This window comes from Notechis scutatus, chromosome Z (assembly GCF_049901735.1).
Source record: "Notechis scutatus isolate UNSWTSFEM ecotype Mainland chromosome Z, rNotScu1.2, whole genome shotgun sequence".
Lineage (NCBI taxonomy): Eukaryota > Metazoa > Chordata > Lepidosauria > Squamata > Elapidae > Notechis > Notechis scutatus.
In genome coordinates, this window is record NC_142025.1 from 117,610,628 (window position 1) to 117,627,343 (window position 16,716).

The 16,716-nt window shown below is 46.7% G+C and overlaps 1 protein-coding gene across 1 annotated transcript in view; it reads left to right on the forward strand.

Moving 5' to 3' along the window:
- LOC113422248 (myosin-7) overlaps positions 1 to 16,444 on the forward strand; it is a 49,031-nt gene extending 32,587 nt beyond the window's left edge. Inside the window, 19 exon segments of the mRNA XM_087946367.1 lie at positions 548 to 803; positions 1,037 to 1,279; positions 2,518 to 2,694; positions 2,881 to 3,026; positions 3,126 to 3,216; positions 3,968 to 4,357; positions 5,458 to 5,584; positions 6,721 to 6,839; positions 6,940 to 7,136; positions 7,868 to 8,051; positions 9,365 to 9,530; positions 9,609 to 9,733; positions 10,744 to 11,052; positions 11,619 to 11,822; positions 12,711 to 12,836; positions 14,241 to 14,297; positions 14,299 to 14,517; positions 15,172 to 15,267; positions 16,277 to 16,444. Coding sequence (XP_087802493.1) covers positions 548 to 803; positions 1,037 to 1,279; positions 2,518 to 2,694; positions 2,881 to 3,026; positions 3,126 to 3,216; positions 3,968 to 4,357; positions 5,458 to 5,584; positions 6,721 to 6,839; positions 6,940 to 7,136; positions 7,868 to 8,051; positions 9,365 to 9,530; positions 9,609 to 9,733; positions 10,744 to 11,052; positions 11,619 to 11,822; positions 12,711 to 12,836; positions 14,241 to 14,297; positions 14,299 to 14,517; positions 15,172 to 15,267; positions 16,277 to 16,429 — 3,385 coding nt within the window. The 3' untranslated portion in view covers positions 16,430 to 16,444.
- Positions 16,445 to 16,716: the final 272 nt, after the last annotated feature.

Consider the following 16,716-nt stretch of genomic DNA (forward strand, 5'->3'; position numbering starts at 1 on the left):
CTGGAGAGGTGGCATGGGCAGGGCCAGCCAGGGGTGGGATTTGTCAGTTCGCCGAACTGGCCATAAAATTAGCTACCGGTTCGCTACCGGTTCACTAGAACCGGGTAGTGAACCAATAGCAGCCCAGCCCTGCCTTAGTTCCTAAATGTGGTGGCTTCGTCATGATTTGGAGAAGGTGAATGGATGAAGGGAGGGCTTGGTCCACCAACTTCTGGCTCTTCCCAATTGAGGAGACACAAGGATAAGGAAGCTACTCCTTATTTTGAAGTAGCTTCCAGATTTATCAGAAGAAAGAGGTATATCCCAGATTTGAACGTATGAAATAGATTCTTGTCTGCCTAAATCAGACTTCCGTAATGTTTACGGAACAGAGAAGATCTGCAGCTCAGCTTGAATGATTGGGTTCTTGAGGTTCTCCAAACTTGGCTGTTTTCTTGCAGACGTCTCGTTACCACACTAGGTAACATCATGAGAGTGTGGGAAAACCTATGAAACCGAGGTCCGTGATCCTTTAGCCTGACGGTTCTCTCCTCTACTTATTTTGCAGGGAATCTCTGCTGGTGATCCAGTACAACATCCGGGCTTTCATGGTGGTGAAGAACTGGCCCTGGATGAAGTTGTACTTCAAGATCAAACCTTTGCTGAAGAGCGCAGAGACGGAGAAAGAGCTGGTGGCTATGAAGGACGAGTTGGCCAAGTTGAAAGAGGCCTTGGAGAAGTCAGAAGCCCGTCGGAAGGAGCTGGAGGAGAAGATGGTGTCCTTACTGCAGGAGAAGAATGACCTGCAATTGCAAGTTCAGGCAGTAAGTAACTCCTCATGCCTAGGTTGGTCATGTTAAGTTAAGAACAATGTTGACTCCACATGACCATCAAAGCACTAAGGCAACGTTTCTCAACTTTAGCCACTTTGGTGGACTTCAACTCCCAGGATTCTCCAGCCAGCGTAGAATTCCGCTCGTCTTAAAGTGGCCAAGGTTCGAGAAATTCCATACTCAGGTGTGAGTCAATTGTCCATCTCTCTTTCTTCCCTCTTTAGGAGCAAGACAATCTTGCAGATGCTGAGGAACGTTGCGACCAGTTGATCAAGAACAAGATCCAGTTGGAAGCCAAGGTGAAAGAGTTGACCGAACGTCTTGAAGACGAAGAGGAGATGAACGCCGAACTGACTGCCAAGAAGCGGAAGCTGGAAGATGAATGTTCTGAACTCAAGAAAGATATTGATGACCTGGAGTTGACCTTGGCCAAGGTGGAGAAGGAGAAGCATGCCACGGAGAACAAGGTAAGAATGGATTTGACGTGGCATGGAATCTGAAATCTGTTAGGTAGCCAAAGGGATATCAGAAATATTGGTTGGGGCCATCATTCATGGAAATATTGATCTGGGTGGGGAAGATGTGGAAGAAGAAGGAGGAGAGGAAGAGGAGGAATGTGGGGTCCTTGGTGCTCTCTGAGCTTGGTTCTTTTCCTTGTAGACGCTTCATTACCCAACTAGACAACTTCATCAGTGCTAGAAGGGAATGGGTTTGTGGAGAGGAGGAAGAGCTTGGTTATTTTCCTAATATTTTCTAAGCTTGGTTATTTTCCTCCAGACATTTCATGACCCAATTAGAGAACATCATCAGTGGTAGAAGGGAGGTGGCTTGCTCTCTTTATAAAGAGAGCAAACCCACCTCCCTTCTAGTGCTGATGATGTTACCTAGTTGGGTCATGAAATGTCTGTGGGGAAAACAACCAAGCTCAGAGAGCACCAAAGATCCCACAATTAGGAATATCTGCAAGTTTGCACACACAGTCTCACACATGCACAAATAGCTGCCCTACATCATGTTTCGTCCATTAGTTGCCTGACACAGTATTATTTATTCCAGCTGATGAACAAAAGACACTTAACCAACTTTAATGCCTTGTATTTAAGCAGCAAAGTAACAAGGTTTCCTTCTTCCTTAAAGAGTTGTGGATTGTGAGAGACACAATCCACTGATCTGAAACCTCCACTGTTAGATGTGACTTGCGTAACTAAGTCGCCAGATCTTCAGGGGTCCGCCAAGGTTTGAGTTTTGATAGGTCCAGGCAGCTGATGTCGGCTTACTGTCAGGATTCCAGAGATCGCCCTAATTAAATCATGAACCTCGAGCCAAACTTCAAAAAACTTCAAAGGATTATAACATACTGGCATGACCTGTATGAAGCCTACTCTGAGATATGTAATTTATAATCACCCATGACCCTGTTTCCTCCCACCCCTCTGGATTTATCAAAATTCAGATTGCCCAACAGAAACGTTCATGGCTCGGTGTCATCAATCACGCTCTCCAATAGAGGATTTTTGGGCCCAGAATAGCCGGTAGCCTCAGTTACAACCTTTGTGAGATAAGCTTGGAATGTGCTTCTGAGTTCATTTCCCGTATGCTCCTTCGGGGTTTTTCCTCCCCCCGCCACCCCTTCTTTCTTATGTCAACTTGGAAACCTGCATAGGAATGTTTTACAAGTTGACCCTATATTATGATGTGACCGCAGGTGAAGAACCTCACCGAAGAAATGGCTGGTTTGGATGAGATCATCGCCAAGCTAACCAAAGAGAAGAAGGCTCTCCAAGAGGCCCACCAGCAAGCTCTGGATGACCTTCAAGCTGAAGAAGACAAGGTCAACACGTTGACCAAAGCCAAGGTCAAACTGGAACAACAGGTGGATGATGTAAGTACACCAAACATGGGGTGCCAGAAATTTTGCCCGTTCCATGTTTTCCTAGAGAAAATTTCCTGGTGAGAAGATGCTAGAACGTAGAACATAGAACCACGGGGCTGGAAGGCACGTCAAAGTTCTTCTAGTCCAATCCCTACAGAATTGACCTAGCTGATTTGGTTTTTCTTGGCCTGACAGCTGGAAGGGTCCTTGGAACAGGAGAAGAAGATCCGCATGGACCTTGAGAGGGCCAAGAGGAAGCTGGAAGGAGACTTGAAGTTGGCCCAAGAAAGCATCATGGATTTGGAGAACGACAAGCAACAACTTGACGAAAAGCTGAAAAAGTAGGTGCCTCATCCTTCTAATACCTAGTTAGGGAGGTGCGCGCTGCTGTCCACCTCTTTACCGCTGGATCCAACCTGGTTCTCCTTCCTGATCCACAGGAAAGATTTTGAGTTGAGTGCCTTGAATGCTAGAATCGAAGATGAGCAATCCTTGGCTGCCCAGTTACAGAAGAAACTCAAAGAGTTACAGGTACAAAGTCCAATTCTACGTTGGTGTGGTTTCTCAAAAAACAAACAAAAAAAGGATCTAGATCATAACTAGAAAACAGCATTTGTTGGACAAGGTCTAGAATGTCCAACATATTGTGTCTTTCCACAAGTACCAACGTTCTCCCCTGGTACCGCTCTTGGTTTCACTAATCAATAGCCATGATACAAAAACCATAATGTTCTCACGGACTGAAATAGTTGAGAACATCGAATCTAGTTGGGTTCTACCTAAATCATTGGTTCTCCAAGACATTTTTTTTTTTTTTTGCGTTTCCAATGTCTTTCTCTAGAAACTCTTAGGATCTTAGGGTTTTGTTTGGCCATCTGCAGATGTCAGATTAATTATGAGTCTAAATTAGTTCAGATTAAGTCCACTCTTCGACCCATTCATGGCAGTGGTGCTATTCAATTTTTTTTTACTACTGGTTCTGTGGGTGTGGCTTAGTGGGCGAGACTTGGTGGGCATGGCAGGGGAAAGATACTGCAAAATCCATCCCTCTCCACCCGACTAACCTGCTTTCCAGCTCCGTTCTCCTGGGTAGGGCAACAAAAGAAGACCGAGCCGATCAGCTTGGATTCAGGAAGCAGAGAATAGATGGGGGCAGGGCCAGTTAGAGGTGGTATTTGCCAGTTCCCCCAACTACTCAAAATTTCCGCTACCGGTTCTCCAGAACCGGCACAAACTGGCTGAATGCCACCTCTGATTCATGGCCTCCTTTTCCCTGACACAGGCACGGATCGAGGAACTGGAGGAAGAATTAGAAGCAGAGCGCACAGCCCGCGCCAAGGTGGAGAAACAGCGCTCGGACCTTTCACGAGAACTGGAAGAGATCAGCGAGCGCCTGGAGGAGGCCGGAGGGGCCACCTCGGTGCAGATCGAGATGAACAAGAAGCGCGAGGCCGAGTTCCAGAAGATGCGACGCGACCTGGAAGAGGCCACGCTGCAGCATGAGGCCACGGCGGCCTCCTTGCGCAAGAAGCACGCGGATTCCGTGGCGGAGCTGGGCGAGCAGATTGACAACCTGCAGCGGGTGAAGCAGAAGCTGGAGAAGGAGAAGAGCGAGCTGAAGCTAGAAGTAGACGACATGGCTTCCAACATGGAGCAGCTCATGAAGGCCAAGGTCCGACCTTAATGAAGAGGTGGTGGGACCCTCATTGGAGCCGCCCCTTAGAAGTGTGTGGGTGGGGGAAATCCAGATTTGTGGACAAGGTTGGGCTCTGAGGATGGATCAGGAGTCACAGTAACAATTAATTTGGAAAGGGGGAAGGGCCCAAAAGATGAGGAGAACATGAATTGTTCCTACATCTGAATGGGATCTTCTTCTCAATTTTTTGGTTCTTAGCCATTTGAACTTTATTCAGCCTTCCTTCTGTTTTCTTTTTCCTTGAATTTGTGATTCCATTGTACTTCATTTATTTTTGATATGTCATGGTGGTAACTTCCATCATCCTCAACCAGCACAACATGATTGCAAGGATGATAGGATATGTCAAGACAAAAAGACTTGTTTTTCCATCCATCCGTCCATCCATCCATCCTTCCTTCTTTCCTTCCTTCCATCCATCCATCCATCCATCCATCCATCCATCCATCCATCCAACCAACCAACCAACCATTCATCCATCCTCTCGTATATCTTTCTATCCATCCATCCACCCATCCTTTCTTCCTTCCTTCCTTCCTTCCTTCCTTCCTTCCATCCACCCACCCACCCACCCATCCTTCCTTCCTTCCTTCCATCCATCCATCCATCCATCAACCCACTCATCCATCTTTCCATCCATCCATCCATCCACCCATCCATCCAATCAATCTACCTATCATCTACCCATCCCTCCTTCCTTCCTTCCTTCCTTCCTTCCTTCCTTCCTTCCTTCCTTCCTTCCTTCCTTCCTTCCTTCCTTCCTTCCTTCCTTCCATTCATCCCTTATTTAAATCTGTTTCTGCGGTGGCGCAGTGGTTAGAGTGGAGTACTGTAGGCTACTGTTGACTGCCGCTGCCTGCAATTTGGCAGATCGAATCTCACCAGGCTCCAGGTTGACTCAGCCTTCCATCCTTCCGAGGTTGGTAAAATGAGGACCCAGGTTATTGGGAGCAAGAGGCTGACTCTGTAAACCGCTTAGAGAGGACTGTAAAGCGCTGTGAAGTGTTGTATAAGTCTAAGGACTATTGCTATTTCTCTAGTTTTTTTCACCATGTCTTCTCCTTCTGGAAATCTAGGGCAACCTGGAGAAGATGTGTCGGACTTTTGAAGACCAAATGAACGAGCACCGGGCCAAGTCTGAAGAGTCTCAGCGTATGGTCCATGACCTCACCACGCAGCGAGCCAAGCTCCAAACCGAGAATGGTAAGTAATGGGAGAACTCTACACCCTTCTCCTTAAGAACTCCAATTGTTCTCTTGGTCTTCTTTTTCCAAAATTATCTACTTTGACCAACACATTTTCACGATCTTTTTTGAAGATACTAAACCTGAGGAATAACTTACCTGAATACAGCTAGTACAGTTGTTCGGCAACCATTCAAAGTTTTGAAAGACACCACCAACCTGGGTTTGAAGTTCTAATGGTCACTCTCGCCACGGTGGTCACTCAACAACCATGATCCATTGGCGGTCATTTTCACCACCCCACAATCCTGTGGCCATGTTTTATAACAATTTCCACCCAAACTTGGCATTTGCTTTCAGATTTTGGCAAAACCGTCTCATACCAAGCCATTGGTTCACTTAATGACCATGACGTTCGCTTAATGCCACGGATTCACTTAACGACCAGTGTTTCTCTTAACAACCACTGCAAAAAATAAAATAAAATCAAGTCAGCGATGAGACCAACCTGTCTTATGATCATTACGAGTTTCCACCATGATAGATTATAGATTACAGATTATCAGAGTTGTAAGGGACCTTGTTAGGTCATCTAATCCAACCCCCTGCCCAAACAGGAGACCCTACAGAATTTCTGACAGATGGCAGCCCAGTCTCTTCTTGAAAGCCTCCAAGGATGAAGCTCCCACCACTTTTAAAGGCAACTTCTATTCCATGGGTTGATTGTTCTCACTGTCAGAAAATGTCTCCTTATTTCCAGGTTGAATCTCTCCTGGATCAGTGTCCATCCATTATTCCTTGTCTGGCCTTCAGGTGCTTTGGAAAATAGCTTGACCCCTTCCTTCTCTCTGGGGCAGCCCCTCAAATATTGGAAGACGGCTATCCTATCTCCCCTGGTCCTTCTCTTCTCTAGACTAGCCAGGCCCAGTTCCTGCAACCGTTCTTCATATGTTTTAGTCTCCAGTCCCCTCATCATCCTGGTTGCTCTTCTTTGCACTCTTTCCAGAGTCTCAACATCTTTTTATAGATCAGTGACCAATGATAGGCAGGCTCCCTTATGGGCCTAACATGAGGACTACCTACCTGTAACCAATTTCCACCACTGATCAAATCTTCTGGTGAGACCTTCGATCATTCTTGTTTTTTTTATTCCAGGTGAATTGTCCCGCCAGTTGGATGAGAAGGAAGCTTTGATCAGCCAGCTGACTCGAGGGAAGTTGACATATACCCAACAGCTAGAAGATCTGAAGAGGCAACTTGAAGAAGAAGCGAAGGCATGGGACACATGGAGGCTGAGGGGTCACGAGGGAGATGGAGCTAGCTAGGCCAAGAACAGGACACTGACGTTGCATCTCCATTTTTCTCCACCTCTAGGCCAAAAATGCTTTGGCCCACGCGCTGCAGTCCGCCCGCCACGACTGTGACCTTCTGAGGGAACAGTATGAGGAAGAAACAGAGGCCAAAGCTGAGCTCCAGCGTTCACTCTCCAAGGCCAACTCTGAGGTGGCCCAGTGGAGAACCAAGTATGAAACCGACGCTATCCAGAGAACGGAGGAGCTGGAGGAGGCCAAGTGAGTGCCTTCATCACCTTCATCCATGTCCCCTGAGAAGAACCCTCACCTGAGTGGTCTTCTCCTCATCCTGATTTTCCTCCTCGTCCCTCTCCAACTCATTTTGTCCCTCTACATCCAAGATGGCTTCCTTCCACCCCATCTTTCCTTCCTCACTTTCACTTTCCCTCAGAAGCTGGTTAGTTTTGAGTTGACCCCTAAATGCTAAAATGGTGGAATTTGAATCCCAAGGGCGGGATTCAAAAATCCCAACAACCAGTTCTCGCCCCAGTTACTGGGTGGGCGTGGCCATAGTGGGTGTGGCCTACCAGAACTTCCAGGAGGGCTGTTTTTCGCCTTCCTCAGTCTGGAGGCTTCCCTCGGGCCTCTGGGAGGATGAAAATGGGCGCCGGAACAAGCCCGTTTCTGGACTTCCAGAACTTCCAGTTCGGCTGTTTTTCGCCCTCCCAGAGCCTCCACGCAGACCTTGCACTTACCTTTATCCAAAACGGGCCGCATGGAGATTCCTGGGAGAGGTGAGGCGGGGTGGGTGGGGCCAGCCAGTCGGTTCAACTACCAGTTCAGCAAACCAGATGTAAATTTAACACCCGGTTCGTCCGAACCAGCCCGAACGAGCTGAATCCTACCCCTGAACTTACCTCCCAATTTAGCGTGGGTGTCCCATCCCGGATGACGTCTTCATAGCTTTGAGGGTGGGGCCAACTCATTGGGACGTCTTCTCACCTAATCAGGAAGAAGCTGGCTCAGCGGCTGCAGGAGGCGGAGGAAGCCGTGGAGGCGGTGAACGCCAAGTGTTCGTCGCTGGAGAAGACGAAACACCGCCTGCAGAACGAGATTGAAGATCTGATGGTGGATGTGGAGCGCTCAAACGCGGCCGCAGCTGCCCTGGACAAGAAGCAAAGGAACTTTGACAAAGTATGTTGGGGAGCATGGGAGAAAAAGAGCAGAGCATTCTGGGTGGGGGAATGTTATGATGTGGGCAATCCTCCAACTCTTCGGGGAGGTTACGGGACCACAGGTTGTCCTCGACGTACGACCACAATTGAGCCCCAAATGTCTGTTGCTAAGTGAGATATCATTTGCGATGTGAGTTTTTGCCCCGTTTTACCACCTTTCTTGCCCCAGTCATTAAGTGAATCACTGCAGCTGTTACATGAGTGAGACGGTTGTTAAGTGAATCTGGTTTCCTTTTTGAGTTTGCTTGTCAGAAGGTCGCAAAAGGGGGTCATGTGATCCCTGGGACGCTGCGACTGTCATAAATATGTACCACTTGCCAAGCATCTGAATTTTGATCACGTGACTATAGGGATGCCACAACATGAAAAACATTCATCAGTCACTTTTTTCAGAGCTCTTGTTACTTCAAATGGTCACTAAATGAACTGTTGCAAATCAAGGACTACCTGTATACAGATGGTCCTCAACTTATGAATGGCCATTTAACAACTATTCAAAGTTACAACCAACCCCAGAAAAAGGACTTACCACCCAGATCTGATGTTCCAATGATCACTCCACAAACCCCACTGTCACATGACTTTGGATGGTCCACTCTGGAATTTTTCACATTCTAACTGCATCCAAGTGACCACATGTGTCTCCAAGGTGTTTAGAACCTACAAATCTAGGACCATGGCTAGCAACTCTTCCAGGTATCATAACGATTGACTTAACTTACTTCTTCTTGTCCTCCTCTTCCTCCTCCTACTCCTCCTTCCTCTTCCTCCTTCTTTTCATTCTTCTGATTCTACTTCTTCCTTCCTTCCTTCCTCCCTCCTCCCCTCCTCCTCTTTCTCCTCCTCCTCATTCTTTTTATTCTTCTGATCCTTCTCCTTCCTCCTCCTCCTCCTCCATTTCATCCTCCTCCTTCTTTTCATTCTTCTGATTCTACTTCTTCCTTCCTTCCTTCCTCCCTCCTCCTCTTCTTTCTCCTCCTCCTCATTCTTTTTATTCTTCTTGTCCTCCTCCTCCTCCTCCTCCTCTTCCTCCCCCTCCTTCTCCTCTTCCTCCTCCTTTTCCTTTTCATTCTTCTGATTCTACTTCTTTCTTCCTTCCTCCTCCTTTCTCCTCCTCCTCATTCTTTTTATTCTTCTTGTCCTCCTCCTCCTTCTCCTGCTCCTCCTTCCTCCTCCTTCTCCTCTTCCTCTTCTTCCTCCTCCTCCTTTTCATTCTTCTGATTCTACTTCTTCCTTCCTTTCTTCCTCCTCCTCCTCTTCTCTCCACCCCAGATCTTGTCGGAGTGGAAGCAGAAGTATGAGGAATCCCAAACCGAGCTGGAGTCATCTCAGAAAGAAGCCAGGTCTCTCAGCACGGAACTCTTCAAGCTGAAGAACGCCTATGAGGAATCTCTGGAACATCTGGAGACCATCAAGAGGGAGAACAAGAACTTGCAAGGTGGGTTGGCGTCCTTCACGTTCAGAGCCCCCTTATTTCTAGGTTCTGCTTCCAACATTTTCTTCTCTTTTCATACAGAGGAGATTTCAGATCTCACCGAGCAGCTCGGAAGCACCGGCAAAACCATCCATGAACTTGAGAAGGCACGGAAGAGCCTGGAGGCTGAGAAGATGGAGCTGCAGTCCGCCCTTGAAGAAGCTGAGGTGAGAAGTCCTCTTGGCTGTGAAAAACCAGAGCCCTCAACTCAGGTTCTCCACCATTTTGTTTTCTGTTGAGTTCCTCCCAGGCTTCAGGAGGACCTTCAGAATGTGGGTAAAGAACTCAAAATGGCGGCCAAAATAACATGGTGCTTTCTAGATGCCATTTCTTCTTGCCTTCAAAAATAGGAAGAGACCTCCAAGGTCCCTTCCAGCTCTATCCTGATTGATCGATAGTCAAGGACTGGAAACTTAACCAGGATTAAACAATGGTGTTTATGTTATTAAAAAAATTACCATACCATAGATAGCTCCATCTGTGTGGGGACTGAGTTCCATTCATAGGATACAGGCAGTCCTCAAGTTATGGCCAAAATTGAGCCCAAAATTTATGTTGCTAAGTGAGCCCGTTGTTAAGTGAGTTTCACCCCATTTTACAATCTTTCTTGCCACAGTTGTTAAGTGAATCGCTACAAGTTGTTAAGTTAGCCACAAATTACTAAGTAAATCTGGCTTCCCCATTGACTTTGGTTTGTGGAAGGTCGCTAAAGGGAGATCAATCACGTGACCCTGGGATATTGCAATCGTCATAAATACAAATTAGTTGCCGAGTGTCTGAATTTTGATCGCGTGAAGATGGGGACGCTGCAACAGTGTGAAAAACGGTCACGCTTCATTTTTTCCATTGCTGTTGTAATTTGGAATGGTCACTAAATGAAATGTTGTAAGTGGAGGACTACTTGAATTTTAGTTTCTTCATTGGAAATAGGGGTGGCAATATTTGGGAGCACTGGAAACTTTGAGAACTTGCAGACAAAATGACCACTGTGATAGAATTGCCTTCTCACAAAATGGCAGCCACGATGATCCAGAAGAGATGGAGCTTTCTGGAGGCAACACATTGCTATCCTGAGTTCCTGTTGCTATCATGGTCACCATGTTGGCTACCCAGGATCTAAGGATTCTCTCTGCTGTCTTCTCTCTCTCTCCTGTCCAACCTTTCCTCAAACTTTAAGGCCTCTCTGGAACACGAGGAAGGCAAGATCCTCCGAGCTCAACTGGAGTTCAACCAGATCAAGGCCGAAATCGAGCGCAAGCTGGCCGAGAAGGACGAGGAGATGGAGCAGGCCAAGCGGAATCACCTGAGGACGGTGGACTCGCTCCAAGCTTCTCTGGATGCCGAGACCCGCAGCCGCAACGAGGCCCTGAGGGTCAAGAAGAAGATGGAGGGCGACCTCAACGAGATGGAGATCCAGCTCAGCCATGCCAACCGCATAGCAGCCGAAGCCCAGAAGCAAGTGAAATCTTTGCAAGGCTACCTGAAGGTACAGCCTGGACGTTGGTCTGGAGGAGCACCTTCCTTCCTTCCTTCCTTCCTTCCTTCCTTCCTTCCTTCCTTCCTTCCTTCCTTCCTTCCTCTCTACTTTCCTCCCTCCCTTCCACCCTCCCCTGTTGCAATGATGAGGCAGTCGAGGTGTTTGACCATGATCAAATGAATCATGATGACTTTATTGGAGTCTAGTCTTGTATTTATACACATTTCTAGTAATCCTCTAACATTGGTTAACTTTGGTTGTTGATCAGCCTTTGTTACTGTCTAGCATAGTAATTAACACAGTTTAATTATCTCTAGTTAAAGTCTAACACGTTTACTTCCTCTCTCTAATCCTTCTTTGCATTAGTGATTTTGTTTGTCTGGGTTGTATTTGCTTTTGTCCTTATCTGAGGTTTGCCATCAAGGTAGCGACCTTCCTGCAATTACAACTCTACACTCCCCTCCTCCCATCTCTCTCCCTTCTTTTTTTTCCTTCCTTCCTTCCTTCCATCCATTCGTCCATCTCCAGCATGACTCCATTTCAGCTTTTCCTTTCACCTGTCCTCCTTTTTCTAGGACACTCACATACAGCTGGACGACGCAGTCCGGGCCAATGAGGACCTGAAGGAAAACATTGCCATCGTAGAGCGAAGGAACAACCTGCTCCAGGCTGAGCTAGAGGAGTTGCGGGCCATGGTGGAGCAGACGGAGCGGGCCCGCAAACTGGCGGAACAGGAACTCATTGATATCAGTGAAAGAGTCCAGCTCCTTCACACCCAGGTGAGGGGGAACTCAAAGCCAAGAAACAAACTCAGCCTCAGGGGCTGTGAGCAGCCAAGAGAGTCCTGCTTTCATGAAATTATTTCCACTATCTTATATTCCAGAAATTTTTAAAAAAATCTGTTGAATTCTTCTCTTCTCTCCCTTTTCTTCTCTTAACTTCCTTTCTTTTTCTCTCTTCTCTTCTCCTCTCCTTTCTTCTTAACTTCTCCCTTCCTTTTTCTCTCTTTTCTTTTCCTCCTCTCTCCCTTTTAACTTCTCCCTTTCTTTTTCTTTCTCTTCTCCTTTCCCTTTTAACTTCTTCCTTTCTTTTTATCTTCTCTTCTCTGCTCCTCTCTTCTCCTCTCCTCTCCCTTTTCTTCTCTTAACTTCTTCCTTTCTTTTTCTCTCTTCTCTTCTCCTCTCCCCTTTTCTCCCTTTCTTTTTCTCCCTTCCTCCTCCCTTTTAACTTCTTCCTTTCTTTTTATCTTCTTTCTCTGCTCCTCTCCTCTCCTCTCCCTTTTCTTCTCTTAACTTCTTCCTTTCTTTTTCTCTCTTCTCTTCTCCTCTCCCTTTTTCTCCCTTTCTTTCTCTCTTTCTCCTCCCTTTTAACTTCTTCCTTTCTTTTTCTCTCTCCCTCCCCTCCCCTCTCTCTTTTCTTCTCTTCCTTTCTTTTTCTCTCTTTTCTCTCCTCTGCCCTACTCTCCTACTTCTACCTCTACCTCTCCTTCTTTCTTTTGTTTCTTTCCTTCTCTCCTCCCTCCCCCCTCCTTTCTTTCTCTCTTTACTTCCTTCCTCCTCCTCTCCTCCCCTCCCCTCCTTCCTTTCTTCCTTGTTTCCTTCCTTCTTCTTCCTCCTTTCTTTCTCTTCTTCTCTCTTTCCTTCGTTCTCCCTTCCTCCTCTCCGCAGAATACCAGCCTTATCAACCAGAAAAAGAAGATGGAGTCTGACCTTTCCCAGCTGCAAACAGAGGTGGAAGATGCCATTCAGGAATGCAGAAATGCTGAAGAGAAGGCTAAGAAAGCCATCACAGATGTAAGTGAAATTTTCAGCACATCTATCTTTCCAAGCAAGCACTAATTCCAACAAGGGGCTATTTAGAAAGCATTGTTTCTGGGCTGAAACTATCCAAGTGACCAGCAGATGGCAGCAAAAGGGAGATTTCTGTCTCTCTTTACTGCCATCTTCTGGTCACTTCAATGCTTGCAAACCCAACCTGGTATCAGATAACAGAAACAGGAGTGGTTGATTTGGAACAGATGTCTTCATTGTGCACAGGGATTTATTATTACTAAATTAATGTCATGCTTTCTTTGATAGCTATTGTTAATTCAGAAAGGATTGCCGGTCCTGTCTTGAGATCAACTCCCAAGGCCAGCCATTCCTTTAATGTCCAAGAATAGTTTATGAGTTACAGATGAACTTCAGATAAAATCTTTGCTTTCTTTGTGGAAAAACAAAAGCTAAAAAGATGGAATTCACTTCTACACCTGAGGAAAGGGGCTCTGCTGCCCCTCCTCCACACATACCCTCCAGCCCACCTCTCTTCCTTACACCATAAAGCTGGTTTAGAAGATTCTGTGAGGAAGGAACAGGACAAAAGTTATGTGTGAAAAAGAAAGCAAGGCTGACCATGGAGTGTTTTATGAGGGAGGGTCTCCCCTCTTCTCTGTAACAACCCTGTAGGGCCAAAATACCTGCACGTTCTCCTGTTTTTAATAAGAAGATCCAAAGTCCATGAATTGAGACACATCAACAGGTTCTCCATTGGAGTGGTGCGGTGGCCTAGAGGTAGAACTCTCGTCTCACAATCAGGAGGCTGTGAGTTCGATCCTAGGTAGAGGCAGATTTCTCTCTCTCTGGGCACAATGAGAATATATCTGCTGAACAAAACTCCGCATTGGTGACAGGAAGGGCATCCGGCCAGTAAACACTCAGCTCCATTCAGTTGCCCAGATTCCACCCCGCAAGGGATTATGGGGTCATTAAATGAAGATGAACAGGTTCTCCCTTGCTTGGGTCCACCATCCCACTGGAGGACAGAGGCATCCTGGGTTAAAAGGAGGACCCCAATCGTAATCTTCACGTGAATAAGGAGGCTAGGATAAATTCTTGGAAGGAGTAAAAGATATGAGCGGTCTTCCCAACCCAAAGTCTCCTCCTTCTATCTGGTGGACATGTTTCTCTGTTGTCCTCTTGAATGGGGCAGGTGTCCATGATGGCTGAGGAGTTTGATTCACTTAACCCCAATGAGTAATAAGACTGAAACGAGACACATCTCCAGGTCGTCCTTTGCTTTGGTCCACCACGAGCATCAAAAGAGGACCTGTAATGTTGACATGAATAATTAGAATGTGTATTTAGGACTGATTTCCCAATTAATGCAAAGAGTGAAGCCTGGCGGACATCTTTTTTCTCTCGTCCTCTTGAACGGGGCAGGCGGCCATGATGGCGGAGGAGCTGAAGAAGGAGCAGGACACCAGCGCCCACCTGGAGGATGAAGAAGAAGAACATGGAGCAGACCATCAAGGACCTCCAGATGCGTCTGGACGAGGCGGAGCAGCTGGCCCTCAAGGGCGGCAAGAAGCAGCTTCAGAAACTGGAGGCCCGAGTGCGAGAGCTGGAGAACGAGCTGGAAGGGGAGCAGAAACGCAGCGCGGAGAACGTCAAAGGGATGCGAAAGTGTGAGAGACGCATCAAGGAGCTCACCTACCAGGTGGGGAGATGCAGGTTAACCGTGACCAGGACAACCCTGATTCTGAAGGTTTTGTGTGGCTGGATGGATCGATTGTGGTGACTTCAACAAAGCTTTTGAGGCACTCTTCTAAAATGGGTGGGATGAGGAATTTGGGGTTGGTTGGATGGATTGAACCCCATTTCCTCCCAAAATCTTATAAAACATAACCCTTTTGTACATCCGAAACAAATTCCATGAGGCAAAAAAAATACTCTAGAATTGAGTTTCCTCAACTTTGGGTACTTTAAGACGGGGGGACTTCAACTCCCAGAATTCCAGAATACTCTAGAATAGTGTTTCCTCAACCTTGGGTACTTTACAATGGGTGGACTTCAACTCCCAGAATTCCCCAGCCAATCAGTTGAAGTCCACCCACCTTAAAGTACCTAACGGTGAGAAACAATGCTGTCGATTCGGAACCTCATCTAGGCTAGAATGTAACCATGGTTTAGAGAAGGATTTCCTTTTTTAAAAATGCCATTTTATTTCAATTTCACAAATGCTTCCCAAATAATTAAGAGCTCGTGATGCGACCTAAGAGGTGATCTTGCTTAAATTCGGTGATATAAACCAACTTTTTGCTGCAGTCAAACAAACCATCATCTCTCCATCTTGTTCTCTTCCGGTTCCTAGACTGAGGAGGATCGCAAGAATCTGATCCGTCTGCAAGACCTGGTTGACAAGCTCCAGTTGAAGGTGAAGGCTTACAAGAGGCAAGCCGAGGAGGCGGTAAGTAGCATCCATCTTTCTGTCCTTCTTCAGACTATCCTGGTTTATCACTCACCCTAGTTTATTTAGCCCATCTCAGGATGGAGAAGTTCACCATCCTTTCCCATCTCTGAATATCAATGGTTACCTCAATCGTGGTGACCTATCAGGACCCTCACCCAAACCTTCTCTCTCAGCTCCTCAACATTAGTCCATTGTCCTCGACTTACGATCTCTTTGCGACGTCATTAAGTGAGTCACGCCGGGTTTTTTTACCTTTTAAGCAAACCACATGGTCATTAAGTGAGTCTGGCTTTCCCTGTTGATTAAATGATGGTCACATTTGTAAATACCTGCCTATTTGCCAAATACCCAAATTGTGATCATGTGATACGGGGACACCGAGGCAATACGAATCAGAACAGAGCTGGAAGGGACCTTGGAGGTCTTCTAGTCCAGCCCCCTGCTCAAGCAGGAGACCCTCTAACATTTCGGACAAGGGACTGTCCAATTTCTCCTTAAAAACCTCCAAGTGATGAAGCCCCCACAACTTTTGGAGGCAAGCTTTTTCAGATATTGTGGGTGCGAGAATCACGTCCACAACATGCAGAGTTGTAAATGCGAGAAAAGTCACTTTTTTTCAGCCCAGCTGTAACGTCGGTCGTTAAACAAACGCTTGTACCTCGAGGAATGTTGTAACCCAAAATCATATTGGAAGCGCTTATATAGACAGCTGTAAATATGCTGTATGTCAATAGCCAAGGACCCGAATTAAAAATAAATAAATCATGTGGTGGTCATAAGTGTGAGGACTGGTCGTAAGTGCGAGAATTTACCGGTTGTAAATCGCTTTCCCCCGGCACCTTTGTGACTTCAAATGGCTTTTAAGCAAACGGTTAAGGACTACCTGCCAAACGTTTTGAATGGGAATTGGATCCCGATTTGTCTGGAGAAGCCCGTAGTAGTGGGAGCTCCTCGGAGGCGACAGTTCTCCGTAATTTTCAACGCATCCCTTCTCGGTTCTCCTCAGGAGGAGCAAGCCAACAGCAACTTGGGCAAATTCCGGAAGATCCAGCATGAGTTGGATGAAGCCGAGGAGAGGGCGGACATCGCAGAGTCCCAGGTCAACAAGCTGAGGGCCAAAAGTCGTGACATTGGGGTGAAGGTGAGGACCTACCCTTAATTAAGACTAACCCTAGCCCAAATTCTATCGCTACTTCTATTCCTAAGCCTAGCTTAACTCTACTCCTAACTCTAATCCTAAACCTATCCCCATCCCTACCTTTAACCCTACCCCTAATCCTACTCTTACTCCTACCCCTAACTTTACCCCTACCTTACCCCTACTCCTACCCCTAACCTTAACTCTATTTTTACTCCTACTCCTACCCCTAACTCTGTCCCTACCTCTTCCTTAACCCTACTACCTCTAACCTTAACTCTACTCCTACTCCTACCCCTGACTCTGTC